The 27,360-nt window shown below is 41.4% G+C and overlaps 1 protein-coding gene across 2 annotated transcripts in view; it reads left to right on the top strand.

The window, feature by feature from the left end:
• Window positions 1–27,360, top strand: part of SRBD1 (S1 RNA binding domain 1) — a 759,215-nt gene that overhangs the window by 117,961 nt on the left and 613,894 nt on the right. For both annotated transcript variants that reach the window (XM_069234013.1, XM_069234012.1), the window contains exon 5: window positions 14,184–14,531. In XM_069234013.1, the coding sequence (XP_069090114.1) occupies window positions 14,184–14,531 (348 nt within the window). The remainder of the gene's footprint in view (window positions 1–14,183; window positions 14,532–27,360) is intronic.

Genomic DNA, 27,360 nt, shown 5'->3' with positions numbered 1-27,360 from the left:
GTTTAGAAAAATATAGAATATTTATCTGGATATTTGTAGATCAACACAATCAAAGATGCAATAAGAATTTGTAGGAATATCACTGAAAGGTGATATAAAAGTGTCTTAAGTCTTTAAAAAGCAAACAAAGTCTCTTTCAAGCACAAAGTACCTGGTTTGGAGTGGAAAATCTCCGCAGAGGGCCGCAGAGGAGGTGTTGTGTGGAAAAATGGTGTGTGCATCGGTTTCGCCCCTTCACACACGGACTTGCGTCGTGATTTTTCACGTGGGGAGACGTGCGTCGTGCTGCGGATAGAAAAATGGTGTGTGCGTCGGTTTCCCCCCCCCACACACATGGACTTGCGTCGTTATTTTTCACTCGGGGAAGACGTGCGTCGTTTTCCGGCACAGGGGCCCACTCCTTCTGTGGGTCGCGGGATTACCAGATGTCCCAGGGTCTGTGCGTGGAATCCTAGACTTATTAACCGGCTGCGCGTCGTTCCGGGGAGCTGTGCATCGAATTTTCTTCCTCATTGCAGGTGTCGCGTCGATTTCCTCTCTGGAAGTCGGGCGGCGTTGTCCAGGCGAGGCGGTGCATCGAAGTTCCGGTCGTACCGTAGGCATCGCGTCGAGCGGCGTCTTTCCGGATCGGCGTGCGATGAATTTCTCACTGCAGAACAAACTGTGCGTCAAATTTTTCGGCGCACACGGCATCCAGTTGAAAGAAAGAAGTCTTTTTGGTCCTGAGAATTCAGGAAACAGGAGGCAAGCTCTATCCAAGCCCTTGGAGAGCACTTTTACAGCCAGACAAGAGTTCAGCAAGGCAGCAGGCCAACAGCAAGGCATCAGTCCTTTGTAGAAAGCAGGCAGGTGAGTCCTTTGAGCAGCCAGGCAGTTCTTCTTGGCAGGATGTAGGTTCTGGTTCAAGTTTCTTCTCCAGCAAGTGTCTGAAGTGGTAGGGCAGAGGCCCTGTTTTATACCCAAATGTGCCTTTGAAGTGGGGGAGACTTCAAAGAGTGGCTTAGAAGTGCACCAGGTCCCCTTTCAGTTTAATCCTGTCTGCCAGGGTCCCAGTAGGGGGTGTGGCAGTCCTTTGTGTCAGAGCAGGCCCTCCACCCTCCCAGCCCAGGAAGACCCTTTCAAAATGCAGATGTATGCAAGTGAGGCTGAGTACCCTGTGCTTGGTGTGTGTCTGAGTGAATGTACAAGGAGCTGTCAACTAAACCTAGTCAGACGTGGATTATAAGGCACAGAAAGATTTAAGTGCAGAGAAATGCTCACTTTCTAAAAGTGGCATTTCTAAAATAGTAATATTAAATCCAACTTCACCAGTCAGCAGGATTTTGTATTACCATTCTGCCCATACTAAATATGACCTTCCTACTCCCTTCAGATCAGCAGCTGCCACTTCAACAATGTATGAGGGTAGCCCCAATGTTAGCCTATGAAGGGAGCAGGCCTCACAGTAGTGTAAAAACGAATTTAGGAGGTTTACACTACCAGGACATGTAAACTACACAGGTACATGTCCTGCCTTTTACCCACACAGCACCCTGCTCTAGGGGTTACCTAGGGCACACTTTAAATGTGACTTATGTGTAGAAAAAGGGGAGCTTTAGGCTTGGCAAGTACTTTTAAATGCCAAGTCGAAGTGGCAGTGAAACTGCACACAGAGGCCTTGCAATGGCAGGCCTGGGACAAGGTAAAGGTGCTACTTGAGTGGGTGGCACAACCAGTGCTGCAGGCCCACTAGTAGCACTTAATCTACAGGCCCTAGGCACATAAAGTGCACATTACTAGGGACTTATAAGTATATTAAATAGTCCAATTGGGTATGATCCAAAGTTACCATGTTTAAAGGGAGAGAGCATATGCACTTTAGCACTGGTTAGCAGTGGTAAAGTGCGCAGAGTATAAAAGCCAGCAAAAACAGTCCAAAAAGTGGAGGGAGGCAGGCAAAAAGTTAGGGGTGACCACCCTAAGGCATGTCAGGTCTAACATATACCAATGGCCGAAATTTGTAAAGCAGCCACTTGGTCAACACCACATACATTTACCATGCATTACTGTGTAGATGTGTTAGCAACACAGCAAGCCACAGTAGGTCAAGCTGTACTAAGAACACTATTTCAAACAACTTCAAATCCTACAGGCTAACCACTGCTTTTATGGGAGGTAAAACTGCTTTGTAGTCTATGCATAGCATGTGTATCTGCAGCTACACATGCCATTGAACGGAATATGTCACTTACCCAGTGTACATCTGTTCGTGGCATATTCCGCTGCAGATTCACATGCACCCTCCCACCTCTCTGGAAGCCTGTTGCGGTTTAAGTTCAACATTCACTTGTACATATATATATATATATATATATATATATATATATATATATATATATATATATTCCATTTGCATGGACATCTCTTTTCTTTATACTCTATCACTCCTACCTTACCCTCTGCGGGAAAACAATCTAACATGGAGTCGATGCCCATGTTCAAAGGAGCCGAAGAGGAGGAGTCACTCGATCCCATGACTCGAAAACACTTCTTCGAAGAAAAACAACTTGTAACACTCCGAGCCCAACACTAGATGGCAGACTATGCATAGAATGTGAATCTGCAGCGGAACATGCCACCAACAGATGTACACTGGGTAAGTGACATTTTCCATATATATATATATATATATATATATATATATATTAGTCCCAAAAGGTCCACTCAAGGCGCGCTCTATTTCGTCGGTGCCCACGCCAGGGAAGGACCTATTCCCTTAACTTATCATCACACAAACTTGACACTACTGTCAAAGACGTGGCATTCACAGGATTCTTAAGTCTTCATTTTAATATGCAATGTGATACCCACAACAAACACCAACGCGTTTCAGCCTTCACGGTCTGGATCATGGTAATTAGACCCTCCATTTTGTGCTCTATTTATACTCTTCATCTCATTGTGCCTTTATGTGGCATTCTGGGGTATGTAGTTCAATTAACATACATATATACACAAAGAAATAATAAATAATACTATTACAACAACAAAATCTGTGCAACTACAACCCACCTATCCAACATACCAAAAAAAAAAAACTACATATCTAATAAAATAGAAGGAAAGATACTAAAAAATAATACTTATATAAGAACAAACTATACACATTATCCAATCTATCCACAATTAAACTTATCATATATCCATTTGTCCAGTATCCAATAGTACATCTAACTCTATCTCATCACATTTTTTGCTGATCTTTTAATTATACCTCAGATTTATCTGTTGCATTTTGCCTCCTTCATTATGGGTTTAGTACCCCATTATTTTAAAATCCAACTGTAGAATTCATAGCCTTTCTCTGCAACTGATAGTCCCTTGAACCATTAACTCTTATATATAGACAAACAATGTACAATTGTATTACTTTTTCATATTTATAGATGACAGTATAACTCCTCATCACCATTCACCCCAAACGGAGTCTTGGTTTTTAGTCTAATGATATATCTAGACTCCAAACATCTACATTTCTGAACTCTTTGTCACCTCCCCATTTATGTTTCTTAATTATGGCAATGCCATAATATTTCATATGCAACCAATTTGATTCTGGATGGCTTTTTAGAGGTTTAGTCATAGCATAAGTATTATCATCATTTGTACTGCTCTGATATGTTCCAACATACGCTTTTTCAAAGGGCAGATAGTACTGCCAACATATCGTAAGCCGCATCGGCATTCTATGACATATACCACAAAAGCTGTGTCACTTCTAACCCTGTCTCTGATTGGAATCCCTTTCCCCCGAAAATCTATTACTGACTTTGTGTTACAACCAATTTTACATGCTTTGTAATTATTACAGCAGTAGAATCCCTTATTTCCATCTACTAACCAATTGGGGGTAGTTGGAATCTCAAAGTGACTCCTCACTAATATATCCTTTAATGCTGGTACTTTGCTGTATGTTACCGATGGGCGAGTTCTCAATCTATCTCCAATATCATTATCTCTTTTATTCAAGTGCCAATGTCTATTTAATACATTTAGTATCTGTTGATTTTCTTTGCTATAATCCAAAATGAGTCTTATCTCATCATTTTCCATTGCCGTCCCATCTGGCACTTTTTTATTTATGTTTTTAGCCAGTACCAGTGCCTGTGTCTTTGCCTTTGCTTTTACCTCTCCTTGATTCACCAGTTTTAATCTGTATCCTCTGTTCAAAAATCTCTGTTTGGTTTCCCCAAACGTTTTATTCATATCTTGTTCATTTGAACAATTTATTTTTACCCAAACAAATTCCCCATAGGGGATGCTCCTAATTAATTACCTAGGATGAAAACTAGACCTGTGTAGGATGCTATTGGTTGCAGTGGGCTTTCTGTGTAGTGTAGTCTATAATTCAGTTCCCTCAATATACACCAACACATCTAAAAACTCTATAGAGATCTTACTTGTCTTACAAGTGAATTGCAAACCAACATTATTCTGATTCAAAACAGAAAAGAATTGCCTGAATAATTCCTCCGTCCAATTCCAGATCGAAAATAGGTCATCTATATAGCATAACCATACCACCACTTTCTTCATGTATTCCTCATTCTCCTGACCCCAAGCTATGCATTTCTCCCACCAACCCCTCAACCCTTCAACCCATCAACCCATCATGAGATTTGCATAGCTTGGAGAAAAGGAAACTCCCATGTTCCACAAACTTGTTTGTATATCTAATGGTTAAACATAAAGATGTTATTAGTCAGGCACAATTCTGTCATCTCCAATAGCATCTCAGAATGTTTCAAGAGATGAATACTTTTTTGTCTCAAGAAAAATGTAACTGCATTCACACCCAATTGATGTGAAATTGAGGTATATAGTGATACAATGTCAATAGTGACCAATACATAGTCTGATTGCCACACTATTCCATCCAATAACCTAAGAAAGTCCCCAGAGTCTTGTATATATGAGGTTAGACCTTTAACCATCGGTGCCAAAAAGTAATCTACATATTTCGACACACCCTCATACAATGAACCACAGCTAGATATTATGGGTCTCCCTGGGGGTTTGTCTAACGTTTTGTGAATCTTTGGTAACAAATACATGGTTGGCATGACTGGATTTTCATTCATCATAAATGTTCTCTCATCCAAACTAATTAGTCCTTCTGAATACCATTTCTCAAGTCTTTCATTCAAATCTAACACTAGTTCATTCATAGGGTTCTTTTTAAGTTTACAATAGTTAGACTCTATGTTTAACTGGCTGTATGCTTCCACCATATAATCACTCCTCTCCCAGATCACTATATTTCCTACTTTATCTGCGGGTTTGATTATTATTGATTGATTGTCCATCAAGCCTTTCAACGCTTCTCGTTGATCTTTAGTTAGATTTTCCTTGCTCCTGTTAGTATGAGTCTGTATTCTCTCTAAATCATTGATAACAAGGTCATGAAATATGTCAGTCTTATTCCCCGGGGACAGTACTGCGCAAAACTTTGATTTCGGTTTAAAAAAATTTCTTTTCTTTTTTTCCTATCTCAATCCCTAACGTAGTTAATACTTGCATTTCCGTCATCTCCTCATCTCTCAAGTCATGTGTCAAGTCATATATTGTTTTCAGGTCCATACTTTGTTCTATAGTCAAATCTGAATCACAAATATTAGAGACCTCTGTAGACGTTGTTGCAGTCCCGTTTTGGAAAAATGTTTAGCCAATTTTAGTTTCCGTACAAACGTATTTTTATATATATATACTCAAATATGGCCCCACGCTGATATATATGAACACCAATGAATCGCACTTCTCCACAGAGTTCCAAAAACGCTATATTGGCAACGTGTTTCAATCTGCCTGATTTTTCTTCCAAGCCATTTTTTACATTTGTGCCCAACTTTCCTTAAATATCACTTCCCTACACCAAGGACAGAAAAAGAGAACAGACTCTAAAACTCTATGTCACAAGACAGACTCTTTCCATATACACTAACAAATTAAATCTACCAACAGAAACCATGGAGGGTGTGCGTGCATCGGCCAGTGGAAGGTGCAAGCACCTGTGGGGTTAATATCAAACTTCCCAAGGTCATTGACCCACTTCTAACTTAAGTGAACCTAAAGAGGTTAGAATTTCAGTTTGATGGTCTGCTAGTGGCCCACTTGTGTTTTGATTATAAGTGAAGTTTCCCCTACTTTACAGGCACACTGGTGTGAGAAAAAGAAATAATATGCACAAAAAGAAACATACGCATGCTTTTGGGGCTGAATAAGTCACACTTATGAAGAACATATGTATATTTTTATCGTAGAAATATATGTGAATCTGTCTTTGGGTTAGCAAAATACGAAATCCTCTTTTATTTAGAATCAAAAAATGTAATGTTCACAGTTTTAAATACTAAAAGGATCTGTTCTCATCAATATATTTGATTGCTTAAATTCCTCATAGTCCTACCAATAGAACACTCATTTGGCCCATTAGCCACTTTGGGATACATCCAGTTTTTGCAGACCACCTTTCATTCAGTAGTACATAACTTGTACTGTCGCATTTCGATGTATGTGACCAAATAGAAACATTTGTTTACTCTTTGCACGTTAAATATCAATATAGACGGTTCGCACTTGTTTTCCTTTGGCACTTTTAGAAAATGCAGCTTTGGAAAAACAGCTGCAAAACGTTTAAGGCTGATTATTAATCCGGGACATAATGCTTCCCTTATTCTGATTAAATTAAAGTTATATAGTGACTGAGTCAAAATATACCACTTTAAGAAAGCCACGCAATGCAAATTAAATAATTTCTGATTCTGTACGCTGTGTGCACCTAGTCAGTACCGAGTTTCACACACTGTTTTACTCCTGTCCAAAAAGAAACAGAAATCAGCTTAGTACAATTGTTCTCTCATGATAGAATGTTTGAGTAAATAATTTGACTAAGGTTTTCAGTTTTTAGTTAACCTATAAAACACCATCAAAGAGAATATTTGCTTTTTTATAGAAACTGGAAAACACTGTGTTTTGCTGCAGTTTTCCTTCTTTAGGTGCCTTTTGTTGTCAGTGTAAATGGAACCCCTCCTCTAAGCATTCTCCTGTTATGACCCACTCGGGCCATGCTTATCAATTTAATATGCACATTGTGATGGTCTTTAGAGCATGCCTATGAAGCTGCATCTTTTATATGGAAGGATCAGGGGTCATATCTCAAACATGTCCAGGGCCTGTGTACCATGCAAAGGGGTCAATTGAGCTGCCTTCAGTGAATACATGAACTCAGAAAATGTAGGAGTTGGTGTATAAGTTGTAGACAGTGCAACTCCTAGTTTTCTAGTACCAACTGCATATAGTACAGTTTCAATAAAGCAGTTGCATGTGCTGGCACTTATGGTGCACACTAATGTAGATAACAGCCGCAGGATCACTAGGTTCAACTTTATTTCTTATTGCCTCCATGTCAAAAAGAAGCTTGGAGCTCATGGTGTCGAAACAAAGCTTAATACTTGGCAACATCATTTATACTAAATACTGTGACCACATACTGAGCTGCCCTCGTTCTTTTCCCAAGATTAAAAATGAACGATAGTAGTGCACACTGTGCAGAATACAAAGAGTAAAGCTGTCACAAATGCTTAGCAGGAACACAGTCCCCACACTGCTTTAGAAAATCAAAGACTTTCCTGCATGCCGGAAAAAATCAATGCTTGGAGGTCCTAAGCTAAACAAAATCCCACAGACAATGCCTTACTATGCAGCATGTGAACTGCGTGTTGGAATTACCTAACGCATCATGAAGTACTATCTTAGCTATTTCTTCATCATTTGGACAGTCTACTGACCAAATAGCTCACAGTATGCATTTCATAGTGAATTAGCATGCTCCTCTATGGCCAGGTAGGGTAGGAATAAACCCAGAGCAGAGAGTAAACATATATGTATTAACCCAATTCCGTCCTGGCACCTCAAGGCACAGAAAAAGATAGCGTGCCTGGCTTACAGAAACTGAACATCCCACTATATATACCTCATCTCCTCGGTATACAATCTTCATTCCGGAAATCATTACAGTTTGTCTGAGGAACAGAGGAACAGGTAGGTTTGTTGAATGCCTGTCATTAATCATTTATCGCTATCATCAAATCTTAATTGGATGTAGACATCTCCATTAAGGCCCATCCTCAACATTAAGTGGGATATAACTGCTGGAAAGAGGGATTTGAGTACTGGCAAATTAGACAAGTAGGGCGTTGAGAGGAATAATGAAAAGTTACTTGAAATAGTTTCAATGAAAGGTTACAAAGGAGAGAGTTAGGAGCAGAAAATAATTTAGGGATAGTTGACAACAGAAATGAATGAAGAAAGGAAGGAATTGAAAGCACAAGTTTCCTAATCAACAATAGAAAATCACCACCCCTGTGATTATGTTTAGACCACAAAAGACTAAACACAGATGACTACTGATTTTTTATATTTTTAAAACATTGGAAAACACTGAAAAGAAACTGAACAGAATTCAAGCAAATATGAATTGAAAACAGGAAAGCATGTTTATGATTTCAAATCCCTTTTTTCTTTGTGACTTTCAAAAATACTTCACTGGTACCAAAAGAGGAGCTAAAATAAACAGCTCGGTTTGTGATATAAATATTTTTTAAACTTAGACTTCTTGCAACTGATATCTTTAATCATATTCTTTGTAGACCCAATCAAATCAGTGTAGATGTCTCACATACCACTTATAGAAGTCACCAATTGACCTTGTGAGGGAGCTGTCTTTCTCCAGTTGAGCCAATATTTGCTGCACCTGACAGATTCCCCAGAATTATCTGGTATGAGCACTTGTTAATTTTTTCAGTGCACATTTATAATTATTTATTTATTTATTAAGTGCAAAAGGATTATGTCACACATCAATTGCCGATCATAAGTATTGGATTTTTAATAAGAGTCCCCAATTTCAAGATGTATGGTATTGCATACAAATTAAAATGTACACTTATTTAGAGTACATTAATAAATCTAATATTAATATATTAAGTGGGTTAAAGGATCTGTCTAAAGCCCAGTCTACAACACAGTTGTGGTCTCCTCTAAACAGAATAAAATAATACTTGAACTTGCAGCTCTAAGCAACAAATGTAGAGAAGAGCTCTACGGTGTACACATTCCATTTGTAAACATTCATGAGGCACTCATTGTGCCATCAAAGTATGAAGCAACAAAGACCTGCCCTTGTCTTTGACCAGTAGTATTTTTGTTGCATGTGTGTAATGCCTTTCCTGTCCTTATCCATAACAGCATCCTTCTTATGTGGGTGGAGCATGACGTATAGAGAGGTTGACCTCCAAACTTTCCTTACTGTTTCAACACCCTCTTCCCCCTTAGTCATGTAGTATTCTTGGTAAAATGCATCTCTGCTGGTAAGACATCACTCTGCCTCTTATTGGGGCAGCTCAAGCCATGAACATGGCTGATACAAATCTACCTGTGTTTCTCATCATCACATGTCTCATTTGAACATCAAAACCCCTTTTTACTGTCCAACTCTACTTCCCTGCACCCCTGTTTGTCCTGTTCTGTCGTAGATACATCTGCATGGTAAGTTCCCAACCTAGAGGCTTTCACCAGGATGGTAACGGTGTAGAGAAATAGCACTATTCTTTTGTACCACTTTACTTTGGTGGTGCCAGGGCCTGCACTTCAGTTTGTAAATGTAAGTCAGAGATAGCAAGTGATGGAAACAGTTTCACAAAATGTGGTCAAAAATTTAAATTGAAACAAAACTTTCTTAGCAAATCACAGATCCATTGCTTAGGCAAGGATATGTACTTCCCCTCCCTCAGCTTTGTAAAAAAAGGGTACCATTAATTAAATTCAATCGTTGTTTAATGTATTTGTATTTTTTGAGCTGACACAACTCACTCCGTTTCATGTCATTGGCTTTGTATTATCAAAACACTCTCTTTTGGACCTCAGTATTGGTTCACATAATGAAGACTCTAGAATAAAATAAAGAAGGTGCTGCAGAACACTCACTGGGAGGGTCATGGCGTGGACATCTTTCATCAGAGGGGTTTTTCCTAGTGGGATCCTATTTGAGACTACGTGGCCCATCAGGGTTCATTTTCCTGGACCACATTTTCCGTCAAATAAGACAACTGATTTCACCTTGTGAACTTCCAAAGCTTTTCAGGATCACAAGGGTGGCAACTTATGTCTTCCCTGTAAATTCCAAACAGGAAAAATCATACAGTGTTGGACTGTTGGCTTGTTTGGAAGTCCCTTTCCAGGCAAGAGAGGGGATTTGCTGTGTAGTTAGCCATTCTGCAGTGCCTGAGTGGTTATTAAGTAGTGGTCAATGAACAGGGACCTCTGTAGTGACTGAACACTTAAGCAGTTTTTTAGCAGTTACCTCTTCAGTGTGGCTTGGCAATCGTTTTTCTCAGGTGACCTAAAGGACATTTTAATGAGGGTGCAACACCATGATATTGCCTTAAGCATGCATTAGTATTACTGAGAGAACCTACACCAATTATCATTCCTATTCATGGGTTGCATGAACCTGAACACCAGTCATCAACTAAGTGTAAAGATGTCATTTTTCTTTCTGATCCTTCTGTCACAATACTTTTTGCTGCAGTTAGGTCTTAATTCAAATTAATACTTGCATCAGAGTGCTGTGGGATTGTTGGGAAATCCACTCTCTATTTACTTTGATAACTGTATTATCAAGGCTACAGGTCAACATTCCATAGCCAGCCTCACTATCATTATCCCCCCTTTCTTGGTCCATGCTTCTCTGTAAATCAGCAAAATAGCTCTCTCAGCTGAGCTCATGGCTGATAACACTCCGATTTAAAATAAGAGACCTAGAACTAACGTGGGCATTGCATTACAATGAGGAAGAACAACACAAACATTCAAAAATGTACTCAATGCTGGCACTGCGTTAAAGAGAGAAACCGTCACTACGTTTTTATGAAAACCTGTCAGCCTACTGCTTCAGAAAATGTAAGCAAGATTAGAGACACCAGAAATACCAGTGACATCTTTCTCAAATTACATGACTAATGACATGGCTTTTTAGTCTGCCTCAAGTGGCTTTGCTAATCCTGGACATTATGTCTGTGGTGCCTTACTGGATTACCATGGGAGTCATCTCCATCTAAAACTTATAATAATTGGCTTCTGTACCAGTACCAGCCCTCAAAACTGTAATGAGTAGCTCTCTTTTTACTTGATCAGAGCCATCTAATTTAAAAACATATGTGTTTGCTCCGCTGTTGAAGCCATGGATATTCCAAAACTAATCAATATTTTCATGTCACAGTTGGCATTTATTGCTAAGGTGTTGGAATGCAGTGCCACTTTTCCAATACCAACCTATATAGTTGTAAATAACATTTCATATCCATTGCAGGTTGCTTTTGGAAGAGGGATGGATATTGAGTTTGTTGTACAGTTTTGGTTTATAGGTGGAAGATGTCTGTATTGGTGCTCTGATCTTCTTGAATCAGTCATATTTGTTGACACAGTCACTCATTGCCTCCAACATAATTTATTAGATGGCGGCATAAAAAATGTGTCTAAAGTGGATCAAGTCAATGGCAGACTGTTTCACACTCTCCCTCTATGCTGTTATTCGGTCTTTATTTGGTAATACTGTCAAAACTTGTTCATACTTATTCAGCATGTTTTCTGTTAGGACGACTAGCTACTCTCAACTTGAATTCATAAGCTACGTATGAAACTCTGATTACAAGTTTATCAAGAATGTCTTTATATGTAGTCTGCTGATAGATGCTGTGCAGTTCTAGTACCTTAATACAATAAAATTGAGGTGCCTGCTCATGACATAAAATCCAAGTTTTGGAATGCAAAATTGCACTGACTTGCTAGGCGCGTGCTCAGCCACCTTCATCTTGAAAAAAAAACAAGTCTTGATGTGATAATTGATGCAAAAATGATTCTGGAAAATCGATTTTCAGCACCACAATTTAGTGGCTATGGGAACAACGAATAGTGGGATGCTTCTAATTTCCTACATCATCTTTAACGATTTTCCCATCTTGATTGTTGTCGCCTGCTCTACTTAGCCTCACTCTTTCAGCTACAGCAATTCAGAGATGTATAGTTTTGTGCCTAGTATACTAGGCATCCTATACAACAAAATCCCCAAAGTTGCTGGCAGAAATTTTCAAGTAGTGCAATCCAAGTAAATCATTAAGCTCTGCATCACACATGATCCCATGTGTACCCAGGACACAAGGGTTAGAAATGGCAGCAAGGGCCTAAAGTTGCCTTCACAAGTCTCTGAACACACTGGCCTTTAACATGAGATGAGAAACAACTTATTAGAATTTCGAAAAAACTTCACAAAGCGTGGTTGCTTCCCTCCAGATAGTTCACAGTTTTGGCAAGGCTCTCTGATCTGAACATTCAGCACCAATAAACTTTGGTGAACATGTGCTCTACCCTAAAAAATGATTGACATTGTCAGATGCTGATGAGGTGCGTTTTGAAGAGATGTTTTTCAGCTTTTTACAGAATTGTAGGAGCAGCCCTGATCTGTGGTTGAACGTTCTACACTAAGAAGTCATCCATGGGCCTTTGCTTGTAGGTTTATAAGAGGAGAAAGTTGCTATTTTTTAAGATTCTAAGGACCGCTTATAATATTTCTTGGAGATAAACATTGGTGAGTATTAGGTTTTTGCTAGAAATGTTAGTATAGGCTGATACTACAATAGTTCCCGTTGTAATAACAAGGATTGATATAAAATTAAGCCTAACAGATTGAATGAACTGGTATGTTCTGAAAATCTAATTGCAGGCTTATCTGCAACTAGGTGCTGATCATCCAACAGAGAAAAATCAGAGCCCATGCTTACTTACTGTGTCACATCTACATGAACAAAATCTGCTTTAATTCTTTCCTACCAGTCATATTTTGGTCCCTTTAGCCAGAGCTATTTCATAAAATGGCTTATTGGATGCTGAGGTTTCTTTTCTTTGCTGGTGCTAAGTTGAGCTGCACCGTTAAAGAAGCCCACACCACACGTTTTGATTTAAGCCCTTGTGGAAGAATTGGCATACCATTTTTGTGTGTAACTTGGAAATGACTTTCTAAGAGCCTTTTTAGTAGGACAAATTTAAAATGTTCCCTTTCTTTGACTAGAGGTCCGAGAAAAGACAGTTTTATGCCAGAAACAAGTGGACTGCCTTGTTTTGGAACAGCTTGTAGTTTATTGATAGTTATTGCAGGAAGACATGCCTGAAGGCCAAAGCATGACGTAGGCCAATCTCTGTGCGGATCTGCCAAACAATACTTGCTATACCTTGCCAGACACCATGCCTTCACCGTAATAGACAAAATGTTAGACCTTCAGACATGCTGTGTATACAATACCATTGCTAAATAAACATGGACTCAGGGCATATGTTATTGCTACTGCCCACAAGCAAGGCCCTTCAATAAGCCCCTGTTCCCATATGTGGTGTACTGAGTAGGAGTGGTATCCAGCTAAGCTCTCCTGATATAGAACATTGCTTGTGGATCTTTGACCTGCAGTGCTTGACTAAGTGTCCTCTACTGGCATACATATTGTATATACTTTGTGGACAGTATTGTATTGTATTGTAATCGTATTTATATAGCGCTTACTACCCCTGACGAGGCGTTGAAGCGCTTATGGTCATACACTATGCTGTGACAGCGCCTTTCGTTGCATTCACCCCAAGGTTGTATTTTCTTGTGACTGTAAGTATGAATGCTGAGTTCCTATGCAAAATATTTGGAAACACTTTCAGAGATTGTTGAACATGTTACTGTATTAACATTATGAATTATTTTTTTGTTTAATTAAAATGTTTTTGTTATTCCCTTAGGCGATCATGTTGAACTGTTGATTGCCATTTCACGGAATAAGTTAAAATGCATTATATTAAATTTCTGCATCACAGGTTGTTTTTTATTGATTAATAGATTCTGATCACAGAAATATCCAACAAACTAAATGCACCTAAACTGTTAAATTCGATGTTGGCCAAATCTGCTTTTGTGCTCAATATCCAAGTAACAACTACTACTAACAGTGCGCATTACTGATAATTGTTTAGATACATGTTTAGTTGTTAGTAATTTCTGATTCCCTATATTTCACATTTCATTAACATGTTTTTAACCCTTCATTTTATAGCGATTGTCTATGGTCATTGCCGATAAAGACCTGAAAAGAATTCAGGATGGGTTAAAACCTGAGCCGGAAGTAACACCACCAAAAAAGGCTGCAGCAAGAAGAACAGCAACACCAAAGCCCAGGAAACCAAAAGTGGAAAAGATGAAGAAAGACGATAACTCAGACAATGATGACTTCCCCTCAACCAGTGACCCGCTTGGGACACGGATGAAGGAAGAAGATGACTTTACATTTGGTGAACCACCACAAAAAAAGCTGAAATCTACACAGCACCCTGACGGACTAGGCCGTTTCATTAAAAGCAACAAAATGCTTGGAGAATTTCAGATGCACTGGGACTTGGCACAGGTAAGAAATTTGTACAGTTTCAGAATTTTCTGAAGAAGAAGACAATACTACTGCTTTCATTTGATTTCCTTTGCCGAGTGAGTAGGAGAGAGTAAGTTAGAGGATAATTTTATGGCAAGAACGGAAGTTCCGTATTATGCTTCCTAATTCACTGTCTTCATAATAGCACTCAATTGTGTACAACTTTAACCAGAAAACTACCAACAAATTTATAGCGACAGCAAACCACATTGCAACATGGTATGAAGCTTCTATTTGTTCCCACCAGCGTATAGCCCTTTCCTCGCAACCTATATGTGCACTATAACACTGTATGTTTCATGTTTTCCTGCATTACACTTTATATCTCTGAGAGCATTCTCTGTTTCGTTTACTCATCACTAAGGGTATCTTCTGTGGGGGTTCTGCTGGGAGAGGTACTTTTCTTATCAATTTCTTTTTGTATTAAACTTCAAACATTGCATATGACTGTAAATACCCTGTACCTAGTGGTTACAGAATTATTATGAGCATTCATTGTATCTTTTTTCCCCTCTTCCATCTCACCCACAAATGGAACACCATCAAGTTAGGAATCAAAGAATTTCAAATAGTTCATCTGCTACAGCACAGTTTACAAAGGGGAATTGCAGAAGTCAGAGTCAAAATTACAGCTTCACCTGCCCAGAACATTTAGAGAAACAATCCCATTGTTCCTCACACAGGAGGTTATGCTGTATTCAGGAACCCCCCCACCCCTCTCAAGATCTTTAAGCAGAGGTTTCTGAAAGCACAAGTATGAGTGTCATAGTGTGTCCAATTCAAAGAACAACATATTTTAGGAAAAAGGATGCCAACCAGGAATACAGTAACAAAGGGCTGCCTAAGATGTCAGAAATCATTGTCTGTCCCCAGCATGGCGGAAGACAGAAAGGCATATTCAGTGCACACAATCAGTAACTATTTAGCTAAGTGCATATTTCAAGTAATGGATCAGAGGAAAAGGAGTGTGGACCATGCAAACCATCTCCCATTGCTGAAATGTCAGGTCTAACTTCCAGCAATGAGGTTGATAACAACATTGATGGAGGAGGAAGAACAAGGAGAAGAGTAAAAGAGGTAACCTAGCAGGGTGGGAGACAAGGATAAGCATTTGAAAGTAGAATAAGGCCACTAGGTCCCTCATTTCAGTTGTTGATTGAGGGCAAGAAGGTGGATTGTGGATGTCTAGTGACCTACTCTAGAAGAGATGGATATTACCCTTTCACAATATCCTGAAAACCCACTCAAAATTGGCATACTGGCCTTGAAGTTGGTTTAAGGTTCCTGTAATACCCCTGACTATCAGATAATCCAGATGTGGGCAAGGATTCTTAACATGAGGGAAAATCAATGACTCTGATCAAGCCGGGGCATTCCCCAAGTTGCTCATCTTCCTATAGACCTATAGCTATTCTTAATTTTGATTATAAGATTCTTGGGAAATTCTTAGCCACTTTCTTCTACCCCCTCCTGCCCCAGGTGATCCACCCAAATCGCAACAGGTTCATTCCCCATAGAAACACTTTCTTGAATCTCCAACTCCTTTACTGGCTTCTGGAAGCAGCTCCTTTGCATTGGACAAGATCGTGGCTATCAGTCTGGATCTCGAAAAATACCTTTGATGCTCTGCGCTGGGACTATCTATTTGCAGTCCTCTCCTTTTTTTTTTACTGTGGTCCCTGCATCACCCATCTCATTAAGGTCCATACACTCCATCCACTGCAACCCTGCAGTCTGTGTGGGCAGATCCATTTCCTCGTCCTTTGAGATCAGTAGTGGGACCTGCCAAGGCTGTCCTCTCTCACCCTTACTCTTCGTTCTCACCATGGAGTCATCGCCATGTGATTGTGAAGAGGCAGGAGGCGACTTGGGGTATCCGACTCGTGCATAGCATTCATTTGACCTCGCTTTATGTGGATGAACTCCTTTTCTACCTCAAGGAACTTCATGACCACTCACCCAGGTTATCCCAGCTTCTGAGGGACTTTGCTACAGCCTCTGGCATTGTGTGAATTGGCTCAAATCGTGCATCTTCCCATTAGCGTCAAGCATCTCTGAGACTGGCTAAACCTGTTGGGAGGCCCCTTACATTGGGAAATGTAACATTTCGCCACCTATTAGAACACTTACTCTGGCTTCTATAGGGCACATAGGGCTCATGAAAATGGTGGTCCTCCCTTGCCTTCCTTATTATAACCTGCCACTCATCTATTGACCTCATTCTTTTGAGGCTTGGACACCCTATTAGGGGAGATTGTCCTGCTTAACGGGAGGCATAGGTAGCTCTTTCCAAACTCTGCTACTGACCGATGCTGGGGGCCTTTCATTTTGAGCTGTAGTACCTTGAAGCCCAGCTGCAGTGGCTGAGGTTTGGCTCTCGAACCTCTCCCTTGATGAAACACCCATAGGGGGCAACCTGTTGCGACTTGAATGAACTCCTGGTTAGCAACAAATGACAACTCCAGGCCTCCCCCTACCTTCCCAGAGTGGCCTTAAGCTGTTACTCAGAGGCATTGACCCTCACCAAACAGATGGCCCCCTATGGCCCAGCCATTCCTCTTTTGGTCCTTCCTCTCCGCAGCTGCCATATCAACTGCAAACACCATAATATCTGGCATGACTCGAACCTCGCAGCTATAGGTGACTTCTTTGATGATAATGCCCTGCTCCCATTTGGAGAGCAAATGTCTAGATATGACCTTCACAGTGGTCAGCTTCTTTTTCATCGTACCCATTCTACATTCCCTACATACATATTGGTTGTTTACTGATTCTGCATTGGAGCCCCAGCCAGTTGTCCAGGCCCGCTTCTACCGAACCTTAGCCTTCCCCTCGCTATTAAAACTGAGAGGTAGACGGAAAACAGATGCAGAGTCCTTCACAATAAGGAATGGATACAGTTCCTGGAATTTCTGCTTTCAGTACCTCGTGTTACAAAATTCAACCTAATTCAATATGTTATTCTACATGGAGCCTACCTTCCCTTTGCCACCGTTATCAAACGCTTCCCTTGAGCATCTGCCTCCTGCCTCTGCTGCTCCTTTGACCCTGTGGACTTCACCCACATGCTGCGTGCCTGTCCTTATCTGGGGCCCTACTGGACTTCAATTACAAATGCCTTATCCACCATCACAACAATGACCAGCCCCCAGGATTGACCCTCATTTGCCCTGGAAGGTTATAAAAGGACTAACAACGATAGGGCTGTCACAAAGCTGGCCTGTATTCCACCCCTCATTGCAAAGCACAATGTAATCCTACAGTGGACATCCAAGTTCTTACCTTCCCAGGTAGCTCGAAGTCGCACTCTATTCAAGTGGGCAGAAACTGAGAACAAAGTACTGTGCAAAGAGAGAAGGACCTGTAGCTTTGACGTGGGATTCCCTGTTAGAAAACTTTAAGGAGGTCATATCAGAACATCCCCTTCCCTTTTAAGCTGAAAGCACTTTCCAGAATACCATGAATCGTGCATTAACCTGCCCCCTGACCACAAGGTTTGGACCCGATCTCATAAACCTCAGCTCTGTTCACAGGAATGTATTTAAGGAGTAGTGTCCCCTAAGCACCCCAGCTTCCCTCTTACTAGGCTTCACAAGGAATGTTACCATCCCCGTTCCTCCTTTTCCCTCCCTTGCCTCATTTTTCTTCATCCTCAGTTTATGATGTAGTTGCTAGAGTCTAATCTAGTCCTCACTCAGACGTCTGTGGATGACCGGCAATGAACAATTATTGCCTTTTGAACAATAATGCTGATGCATCTTCATTCTTCTACTTATTGTTATAATGTATTGTTCAGAAGAACGTCATGAATCTGATCCTGGAGGTACTTTAGTTTATGTACTGCCTAAAATACAAAATGCAAATAAAAGGGTACATGTTTTATTCCCCTTGGTGCATTTTGTATAATATGCATCTTTTCCCTCAGTAATCACAAAATATGGAAAACAAGGGGATACATTAAACAGTTACTTTCCAACAATTACACTTTGTCACTGGACAAGCATAATTCAGCAAATCAGTTTTCTGATTTATTGTATAATTCACTGCTTCCATATTGTGTTACAACCAGGGGTTAGATTCTCATTAGACCTCAACAAACGCCAAAAATGACTGCGAAGTCCTCCAAATGAAACATCCGCTTATCTCCAACATAAATACCTTAATTGTACCGAAGTTTATTTCAACAAAGGAATCGCTGCCTCACTATATGGCCAATGGTCCACTCAAGTCAGACTTTTCTCCAACAGACTCCCGGCACCAGCCGGGATGTATGCCGGGTCAGGTTCTCTGCACTGTTACCCAGCGCCTTGAGACCCTCACAGGTGAGTAGCCGCGCATTACAAATACTGATTGATGATGATGATGAACCTGCAATAACTGCCGACTCTTTAGTTCCGGCAGAGGATCACTCAAAGTTCAGTTAGCTGTGTGAGTGGCTCCCGTCAACCTGAAAAGTGCCTTTTCCCTCAGTAGGCACAGGTGCGATCCAAAAGCTTTGCTGGCCTCTTTCTAGTTGGGGTCTGTGGTTGCATTTCCTTCTTTTGCATGCTTTACTGTTAATTATTTGTTTATTTAACATTTTTATGTAATGCACCATTCCCTGATTGGTGTCAGCGCAGTGCGCTTTAGAGACAACAAAATTGGAGAAATAAATCTCTTACACTGAACAAAATGCTTGCTATAGTAAGGGATAAGATAATGAGTGAACGCTGGAACAGGTTCAGACATTGCCAAAGTTTATACTGCATGTTTTTTTTTCAAATGCCAGCAAAAAAAAAGGGACCACCCTTCTGGCGATATAACCATTAATATGAGTTCCAAACAAATTAAAGAGATAAAACCATAATTCAGCAAAGCTGGCCTTTCCACCACCAGAATGCAAGAGGCAAAATCAGAATAGTCTAGCACAAAGGTGAACATTCCAGCAGTAAGTATTCCAGTAAAATCCACTTTTAATAGGCGATTTAAATTTTTTTTAGAAAAATAAATACAAATAGCTAAATAATTCTGAAGCTACTTGTGTTCTTCAAACCGTAGAGGGTTTTTAAGTAAACGTTTACCAAACAATTTTTCACACATCCTTCACCAGTCCAGTTTTCCCTGACAGACATGGTATTGCTTAATCAGAAATTCCAAGGTGTACTTTCAGATTGGGCAATAAAACACAGCCAAGTTACGACTCAAAATGTGATTGTACGTTCCCATTAGCAGTCCCTGTACAAACACCTTTTTTTTCTCAGTTATAAGTGATGTTCATCCCTCCCAGTAATTTCCGGGTATGTTAAAGTTTTCACCCAGTTAAATTTCTTCAGGTCAAACCTGCCAGAATTTAACAGGGAAAAACAGCTGAATACTGGGACATGCAGATATTCGTATGCTCCAGACTCTACATTTTATTACCCAAAAAGTCACAACTGGTCATAATTCCAAACACCTCAATGTCAGATTATATTAAGGTACTATAATTAGGGCATCCAGCAAGGGGCACTTGTAATCGAACTTTTATGTTTTTTTTTGCCCAATTTATCTTATCTCTAGAAAAAAAGGAAAACCAACAAATTGAGGCTGTTTATTTTGTACCAACACCTCAAAATGGAGATTTGCCACCTCGATGACTCTCTAAACCTGGAGAATGAGCCATCAGAGTGGACCTGATTATTACTTATCTGTCTGTCTCTATACATAATGATGAAAGGAAATTTCTTCAGTGCAGTTGGAAACAAATATTTCAGTTCATTCCCCTTTTATTCTGTCTTCATCCTCCTGCTGTTCATCAAAACTGTTAAAAACCATTCATGACCTACCTAAGACTGCAAGGAATTTGATGTTGTTTAAAAAACAAACAAAAAAACCAACATAATTTGTATGTCCCAAAACCAAAAACTACTACATTTTCAGGTTGCAGAAGTTGTATATTTCATGTTCAGTCTAGGGTTCATAGTACATCACAAAAGATCATATAATTTTTCTTCTACACCAATGAAGTTTCTAGGTTTTCAGATGGACTCAGACACTTACATATTCGAACTTCCACAGACCCAAACACTCTTAATCAAACAAATGCTACAATCAGTTTTATTGAAGGCATATTCCTCCCTCTTGGGCATAGCCAGTGTCGGGTCTCCTAGCTTCTGTTCCATAAATAAATGTTTCTGGGTCCACTTCATTTCAGTGGTCCCCAGAAGTTGACATACTTCATTTAAGAAATTTACTTTCTTCTTCTAGCATAATTCTTTAGATCAGGACACAAGGGAGGAGGTACCCTCGCATCTAGAACTCCTAGATGGAGGGGGACATAGAGCAATGTTTAATTCTTTCCCCATATACTATAAGAGTCTGATGCAAGTATGTTAGCTTGAACAGCTCATTGCAACTAGTTTCTAAGTGGAGGTTTAGCATCTCAGATCTATTCAATAATTTTTCAGATCTGTTTGTCTTTTCTTTCCATACAGACTTTTGCAAAAATGGAAAGTAAATGGCTGTCTGAATGTATGGTCTCAAAGAGGTTCAAAGTACAAAATATCAATCACCTAATGGGTACCTGATTGGAAATTCGAGCAGTTCAAGTCAGATATTTTAGGATTGTTGCCTGAAGCATTAGTTCATCTCTCTCACAGTGGTCAGATTGGCAGTCCTGAAGTCTCTTAAATTACGGTGATTGATATCTTTAAAAGTCTGTTTTACATCTCATCACATCTATTCAGAACTCATTGGGACCGTTTTATTATAGATTTACCATTTTATTATCGATCTCTTTACATCGTGACCTTTTTCCTAATCATCCCAAATTATGTATAGATAAGTGCTTGAAAAAGTATGAATTTAAGAACAAGCTCTCAGAAAATGTCCTGTATATGTGTGTTTCTAATCTATTTCAAGTTTAGTTGGGTGGAGTGGATTTTGCTATGAACTAGAACTTATTTTACAAACTTTGGAGCTCAGTCATTTTGAACGACCGTGCCTTTAAAACTTAGTGGGTATGTTTTTTTTTAAGGACATTCTCCGAGCCGCTAAGCAAGCTTCTTTACTTTCAAGAGATTTTATTGCAACTGGTTGAACATACCTATGTGACTGTTGTCAGTATGCTTCAAATAAGCATAATAAGGAGCCTCTGGTCTTGCCAAAAAGAGTAGACTTTCCTTTTTCTTAGTAAAGGAAGGTCACTATTTTATGAAATTCAGGGAGGCAAGTATTATCCTGCCTCTTTCTCTTTTCTTTCTGCCAAAAAAGAGTCCCTCCCTTTTTGTATTTTTCTAATGGGTCATGATCTAATTTTTCTGTTTAGAACCTCCAGCATCAGTTCCACCAATTCCTGCATGGATTTGAAGGTATACGGCTATTCCCAGATTGGAATCGTGAATTCTTCTATGTGGGAACTTCCATTCTTCTATTATTGGTTCTCTTGATCACTTATCGGTGACTGCATCAAGAAAGGAGGCCCAGCTTGTTGAATTCCATAGCTTTTTAGACTGTGTTGCTATGTGGTTGTCTGTCACTGTCAATGTTTTGGTAGTTCTTCATATCGGGAACTTTCATAGCATTATGATAATGCCTTGAAAATTCATACAACTGGCTGCCATTAAATAAACAGGAAGTTAAGAAGCACAACACTAGCTTCTGTGTCTTTAATAAAATCCGTATGTTTTTGTACTGACAGCTTGTAAAATCTGCATTGTCTTGTACTGAAATAAATTGAAATTGAGGCACCTTGATAGGTGAGATCTATAATGTTTAGGTTTCTGCCTAGTAATGGCAAGTTTGATGAAAAAGTGTGGGGCCTTGGGGTTAAACCTGGAAAGGAGTATCAAATCAAAGAATTTGGAATAGGAAAGAGCACAGGTGATTTGAGCCGAGGTTCTCCTTGCTAATAAAAGGTTTGGCTAGGGTTTGTTAGAATGTCCTCCAGATAAACGGGTTAAAGTCTTTATTATTCTCAATGCTGCTGTCCACTGATGCTGCTGACACATGTAAATGCGTCACATTTTGCACCCTATATAATTTTGAAAAATACTCCCTACTTCATTGAGAGAAGTTCTTTAAAAATTGATTTCTCAGAAATCGATGTTTCACATAAAATGTGCATTTAGTTTGTTCATCATAAATGCATTCATGGATGAAATACATTAATGGTTGTTTCTTAGTTTCAAAACATTTGCAATTTTGTTTCAATTTTTGAATGGCTATTCACATAATGATGATTTCCAATTCCTAACATATGCTTTTCCATGCTACTAGAGACTAGCAGCATGTTCAAGTTCATTAATTCAAAATAAACATGTGTAAACCATACATATGCAGCAATAATTAGTAGCTTGTTAAATTATCGATCGGCCACTGTTCTCGTCTGTGTCAATGCAAGGGGCCTTAAATTGACACATGAAGCAAAGCACTGTATTTCAGTTTGGTACATTTCCTCAATTAAAGCCCTTGGAGATTTAAGTTCAGGGTGAATATTGCAGCAAACCTTTGGACTTTCTGGTACCTGTTGACCTGGTATTCTAGGAGGCCCCTATACAGGACATTGGCATCTCATTAGCTCATGAAGCTCATTAGCAGTCGGTGGGACCATCTTTCTCAGTTGTCTAATCTGGCAAAGGGTACTCTGCGTCATGGCGCTGACATACTCTGAGTGCTACTCATGTGAACACTAAATTCACATGAGTGAATGTAGGTCTGTCTTTTGAGGGTTTGTTCACATTGTGGGGCCCTTTTTGGCTCATTTGAACGAAAGATCTCTTGCTCCCGTTCCCTTCTTTAAGATGGCCATACCTTTTGTAGTATTGCTTGGGGAAGGGCTTTGTGGTACAAGGCTGATGCTAGTTTACACATTTTTGTTTTCCATGTTGGAATTGTGCTACAAGGTTTCGAATCTGGCTTCTTTTAGGTAGGTGTGTGCCAGGTGAACACAACTGAGGTTGGGAATATGGGTGGTGATTAATAGGAATTGAGCTGCCACATAATGTGCATTGAGGTGATGTTGAAGGTATAAGAGAAACTGGAAAAGAATGTGGGGTGCCAAATAATTTGCACTGAGGAGAACAGTATTCAAAGTAGCATCAGTAAATTAGATCCTGGGAAGATGGTAGAGATTAGAAGAGATCTTGGACCAATGTGTAGAAGTGTTCTGAATGAGGTGCAGATAGAGATGGTCTTTGTATGTTAGCAATGGAAAACATTATCTGATAGAGAGCTCATGGTTCATGTTTGTGTGGAGTCCGAGACCGGGGGAGTGGCTGTTATTGAGTGGGAGATCAAGTTAAGGGAGTTAGCCCTGAATGCTAAATCTTTCACCACCAAGGGTTTTTCTAACTTGATAGCCTCTGTTCCAGTAAGCCCACCAAGAATGCAAAGGAGACTTGGTTGCTTGCCAGATGGTGACAGAGGAGAAAGATCCTTGCTTAAGACTTACAGTGTGAGAGACATATTTTGATGATGATAATTTAACATTGAGAATGAACTGTCAATAGTGGGTGACTTGACTACAATGACTTATTTTGTCATTGGTGTTTATATCTATTTCAGAGGAGGACAGGTTGACTATCTTTGTGCTGTTGTTGAGGGTGGTTAGGCTAGGTGAGAAGGGATCAGGGCTGTATTTGATGTGGTTGTAGCAAAGGTTGCAGTAGGAAAAGGTAGTCGATTTAATTGGAATCTGGTAGTGTATGACAAGGGGTCATAGCCAGGACAACAGAGGATAGGCTGTCTAAACATGATATATATCTAATAGAGACTTCTAGTTGCATATTCCTTACCTTAGACTTCTAGTTGCAGATTCCTTACCTTAGAATTTTCCTCTCGGCATCAGACTGGATCTGGAGATTTTTCTTCGAGCAATACCCTTGTGCATCGTTAGGTGGCATTGGTCGACTCTGAAGAAATCTCGTCATCCTTTGACTTAACCTGTCGCTCGGGTGAGGCGACACTGGAGGATCGTCGACGCTCTGGGCCTCCGTCCTCAGAGCCTGCTTTTGGGTCCGCTCCATGCCTCCCTGAGTTTCCGGGAGCTGGAGCGACCCCCTACCCAATTAAAGGAGTTCTATGAGGCCATGCACCTCATTTTTGGGCAGTCCTATCCCGCTATGGCGCCTTCGGGCCCAGGGGGTTCGGTTGGAGGGCCTTCAGGTTCCACGCTGCGGGCTCCGGCCACCGAAGTCCCCTCCGGATCTGCTTCCGGATCTATACTGACGCAAGTCGTACCATCCAGACCTTTTCCCTGGCGCTGGTTCGACTGTCGACACTCCCGACGTCATGGTGCCTACTATCAACGTCGACCCGATCCTGATCCCTGACGATTTGGAGTCGGAACAACGTTGGTCGATGCTGCCTCCTTCTTCGATGGGGCCTATTCACCACAGCTTAGATCCTGACCCTTATTCTTATGGGTATGAATTCGGGGAAGGATTGGAGGAGTCCCTGGAGCCTTATGAATACCAGGATGAACCTAACATGGACTGGGCACAGGAGTTGGGCGAGGCCAGTGGTCTGGATACCTCTCCAGAAATGCTGTCTCCTACCGTGGTCTTGGGGAAGGCAGCTACTTATTCCATGGTGGTTAGTAGGGCGGCTGAGGTCCTCGGCCTTGAACTCCCTACTGTTCAGATCAGGTCTAATCTCCTGACGGAGGTACTTCAACCAGGGGCTTCCACCTCTGAGCCTCTTCTTCCATTCAATGAATTCCTCACAATGTCCTTTTGGATACTTGGTCCAGACCCAACACAGGGGCTCCTGTAAACAGGACAATTGCACGCCGTCATCGGCCCTCCCCGAACGACCCTAAATTTCTGTCTGAACACTCCATACCTGAGAGTCTTATCATCCAGGCATCCTCATCTTCTGGAGCATTCCCTTCTGCACATCCGGATAAAGAATCAAAAAGGCTGGACCAATTTGGAAAGAGGATGTTTTTCTTCCTCCAGTCTAGCCCTGCGGTCAGTGAACAACGCATGCCTTTTGGGCCATTATACTCCCTCTCTGTGGGATACGGTCGCGCAAGTCTTGCCCCAGATACCGTATGAGGCCTGTGCTATTGTCTCCCAAGCTGTTACTGATGGGAGAGATGCGGCAAAGTTAACTATCTGATGTGGGTTGGACACAACTGACTCTCTGGGTAGATTGGTTGTGACGACGGTGGCCTTGAGGCGCAATGCCTGGTTACGAACATCTGGTTTCTCAGGGGATGTCCAACAGACCCTTATCGACATGCTCTTTGATGGCTTCTGTCTCTTGGAGACAAGGCAGACTTGGCACTGGAGAGGTTCAAGGACTCCCAGGCTACGGTTCGGTCCCTTGGCCTTTCCACTGCCCCTCGCCCCCAACAGTCCGCCTTGGCTCCCTGTCGCATCCCTTTACCAGCCACCGTGCCACCCATGCTGTTCAGCCACTGCGTGGTCGGGGACGCGGAATCCCACGTGGTCGTGGAACAGGGAACCAGAGGTCGGCCCAGTCCACCCCTGCCCCTGCTGCAGCCTCCAAGCCCTCCTACTCCGTCCCCTCACTCTGGTCGAGTTGGCAGCAGGATTCACCATCACCTGACCCACCTGGAATCCATCACTACGGATAGGTGAGAGTTGCTACTCTCTCCCCCTCGAGTCTGCCCCACCAGCCATGCCTCCATCATTCAGCCATTTACCGGAGGATCATTTGGCACTTCTTCGCCAGGAAGTCGTGGCTCTTTTGGCCAAGGGAGCCATATAGAGGGTCCCTGCACCAGAAGTAGGTTGTGGTTGTTATTCCCGCTACTTTCTGGTGCCCAAAAAAGAGCTTACATCCTATCCTAGACCCTCGGGCCCTCAATCTCTTCCTCAAGAAGGAGGAATTCAAAATGCTCACCCTGGCTCAGGTCTTGTCTGCCTTGGACCAAGTAGACTGGATGGTAGCGTTGGACTTGCAGGAAGCTTATTTCCATATTCCCATCCTGCCGACCCACAGACGTTACCTACGATTCGTGGTAGGTCACAAGCGCTTTCAATTTACCGTGCCCCCATTCGGCCTTACCAGCGCCCCTCAGGTGTTCACGAAAGTGATGGCGGTGGCTGCAGCTCATCTGACTAGGTTGGGGGTTCCAGTCTTCCCCTACCTTGACGACTGGCTGTTGAAGGCGGACTCGCTCCAGAAAGTCACATCCCACCTTCAGACTACGGCGAACCTTCTGCACACGCTGGGGTTCATTATAAACGTGCCAAAGTCACACCTTACTCCCTCTCAGACGCTCCCTTTCATTGGAGCTGATCTCAACACAGTGCATTTTCGGGCCTATCCTCCCAAAAATTCGAATCCAGGATATTCAGGCTATGATTCAGATCTTTCAGCCTCTTTCTTGGGGTTCAGTGAGACTGACTCTGAGGCTGCTGGGCCTCATGGCCTCCTGCATCCTGCTAGTGACATATGCCAGATGGCATATGCAGATTCTGCAGTGGGACTTGAAGTTCCAGTGGGCTCAGCATCAGGGGAATCTCTCCGACATGGTCCAGCTCTTGGATGGGACTGTAAAAGACCTGCAGTGGTTACTTTCGAATCGGCATTGGGTCAACAGCAGATCCCTCTCCCTTCCCCAACCAGATCTATCCATAGTGACGGACGCGTCACTTCTAGGATGGGGCGGCCACATGGGAGAGGCGGACATCAGAGGCCTCTGGTCTGCGGTGGAATCTGGACTCCATATCAATCTTCAGGAATCTGGGAGATCAGGCTTGCGTAGAAAGCATTTCTTCCCTCTGCAAGTGTTCATGGACAGCACTACTGCCATGTGGTACTGCAACAAACAGGGTGGAGTAGGGTCCTGGACCCTTTATCAGGAGGCGCTGCGCCT

Source organism: Pleurodeles waltl, chromosome 5, assembly GCF_031143425.1.
Source record: "Pleurodeles waltl isolate 20211129_DDA chromosome 5, aPleWal1.hap1.20221129, whole genome shotgun sequence".
NCBI lineage: Eukaryota > Metazoa > Chordata > Amphibia > Caudata > Salamandridae > Pleurodeles > Pleurodeles waltl.
This window is presented reverse-complemented; position numbering and strand designations above follow the sequence as displayed.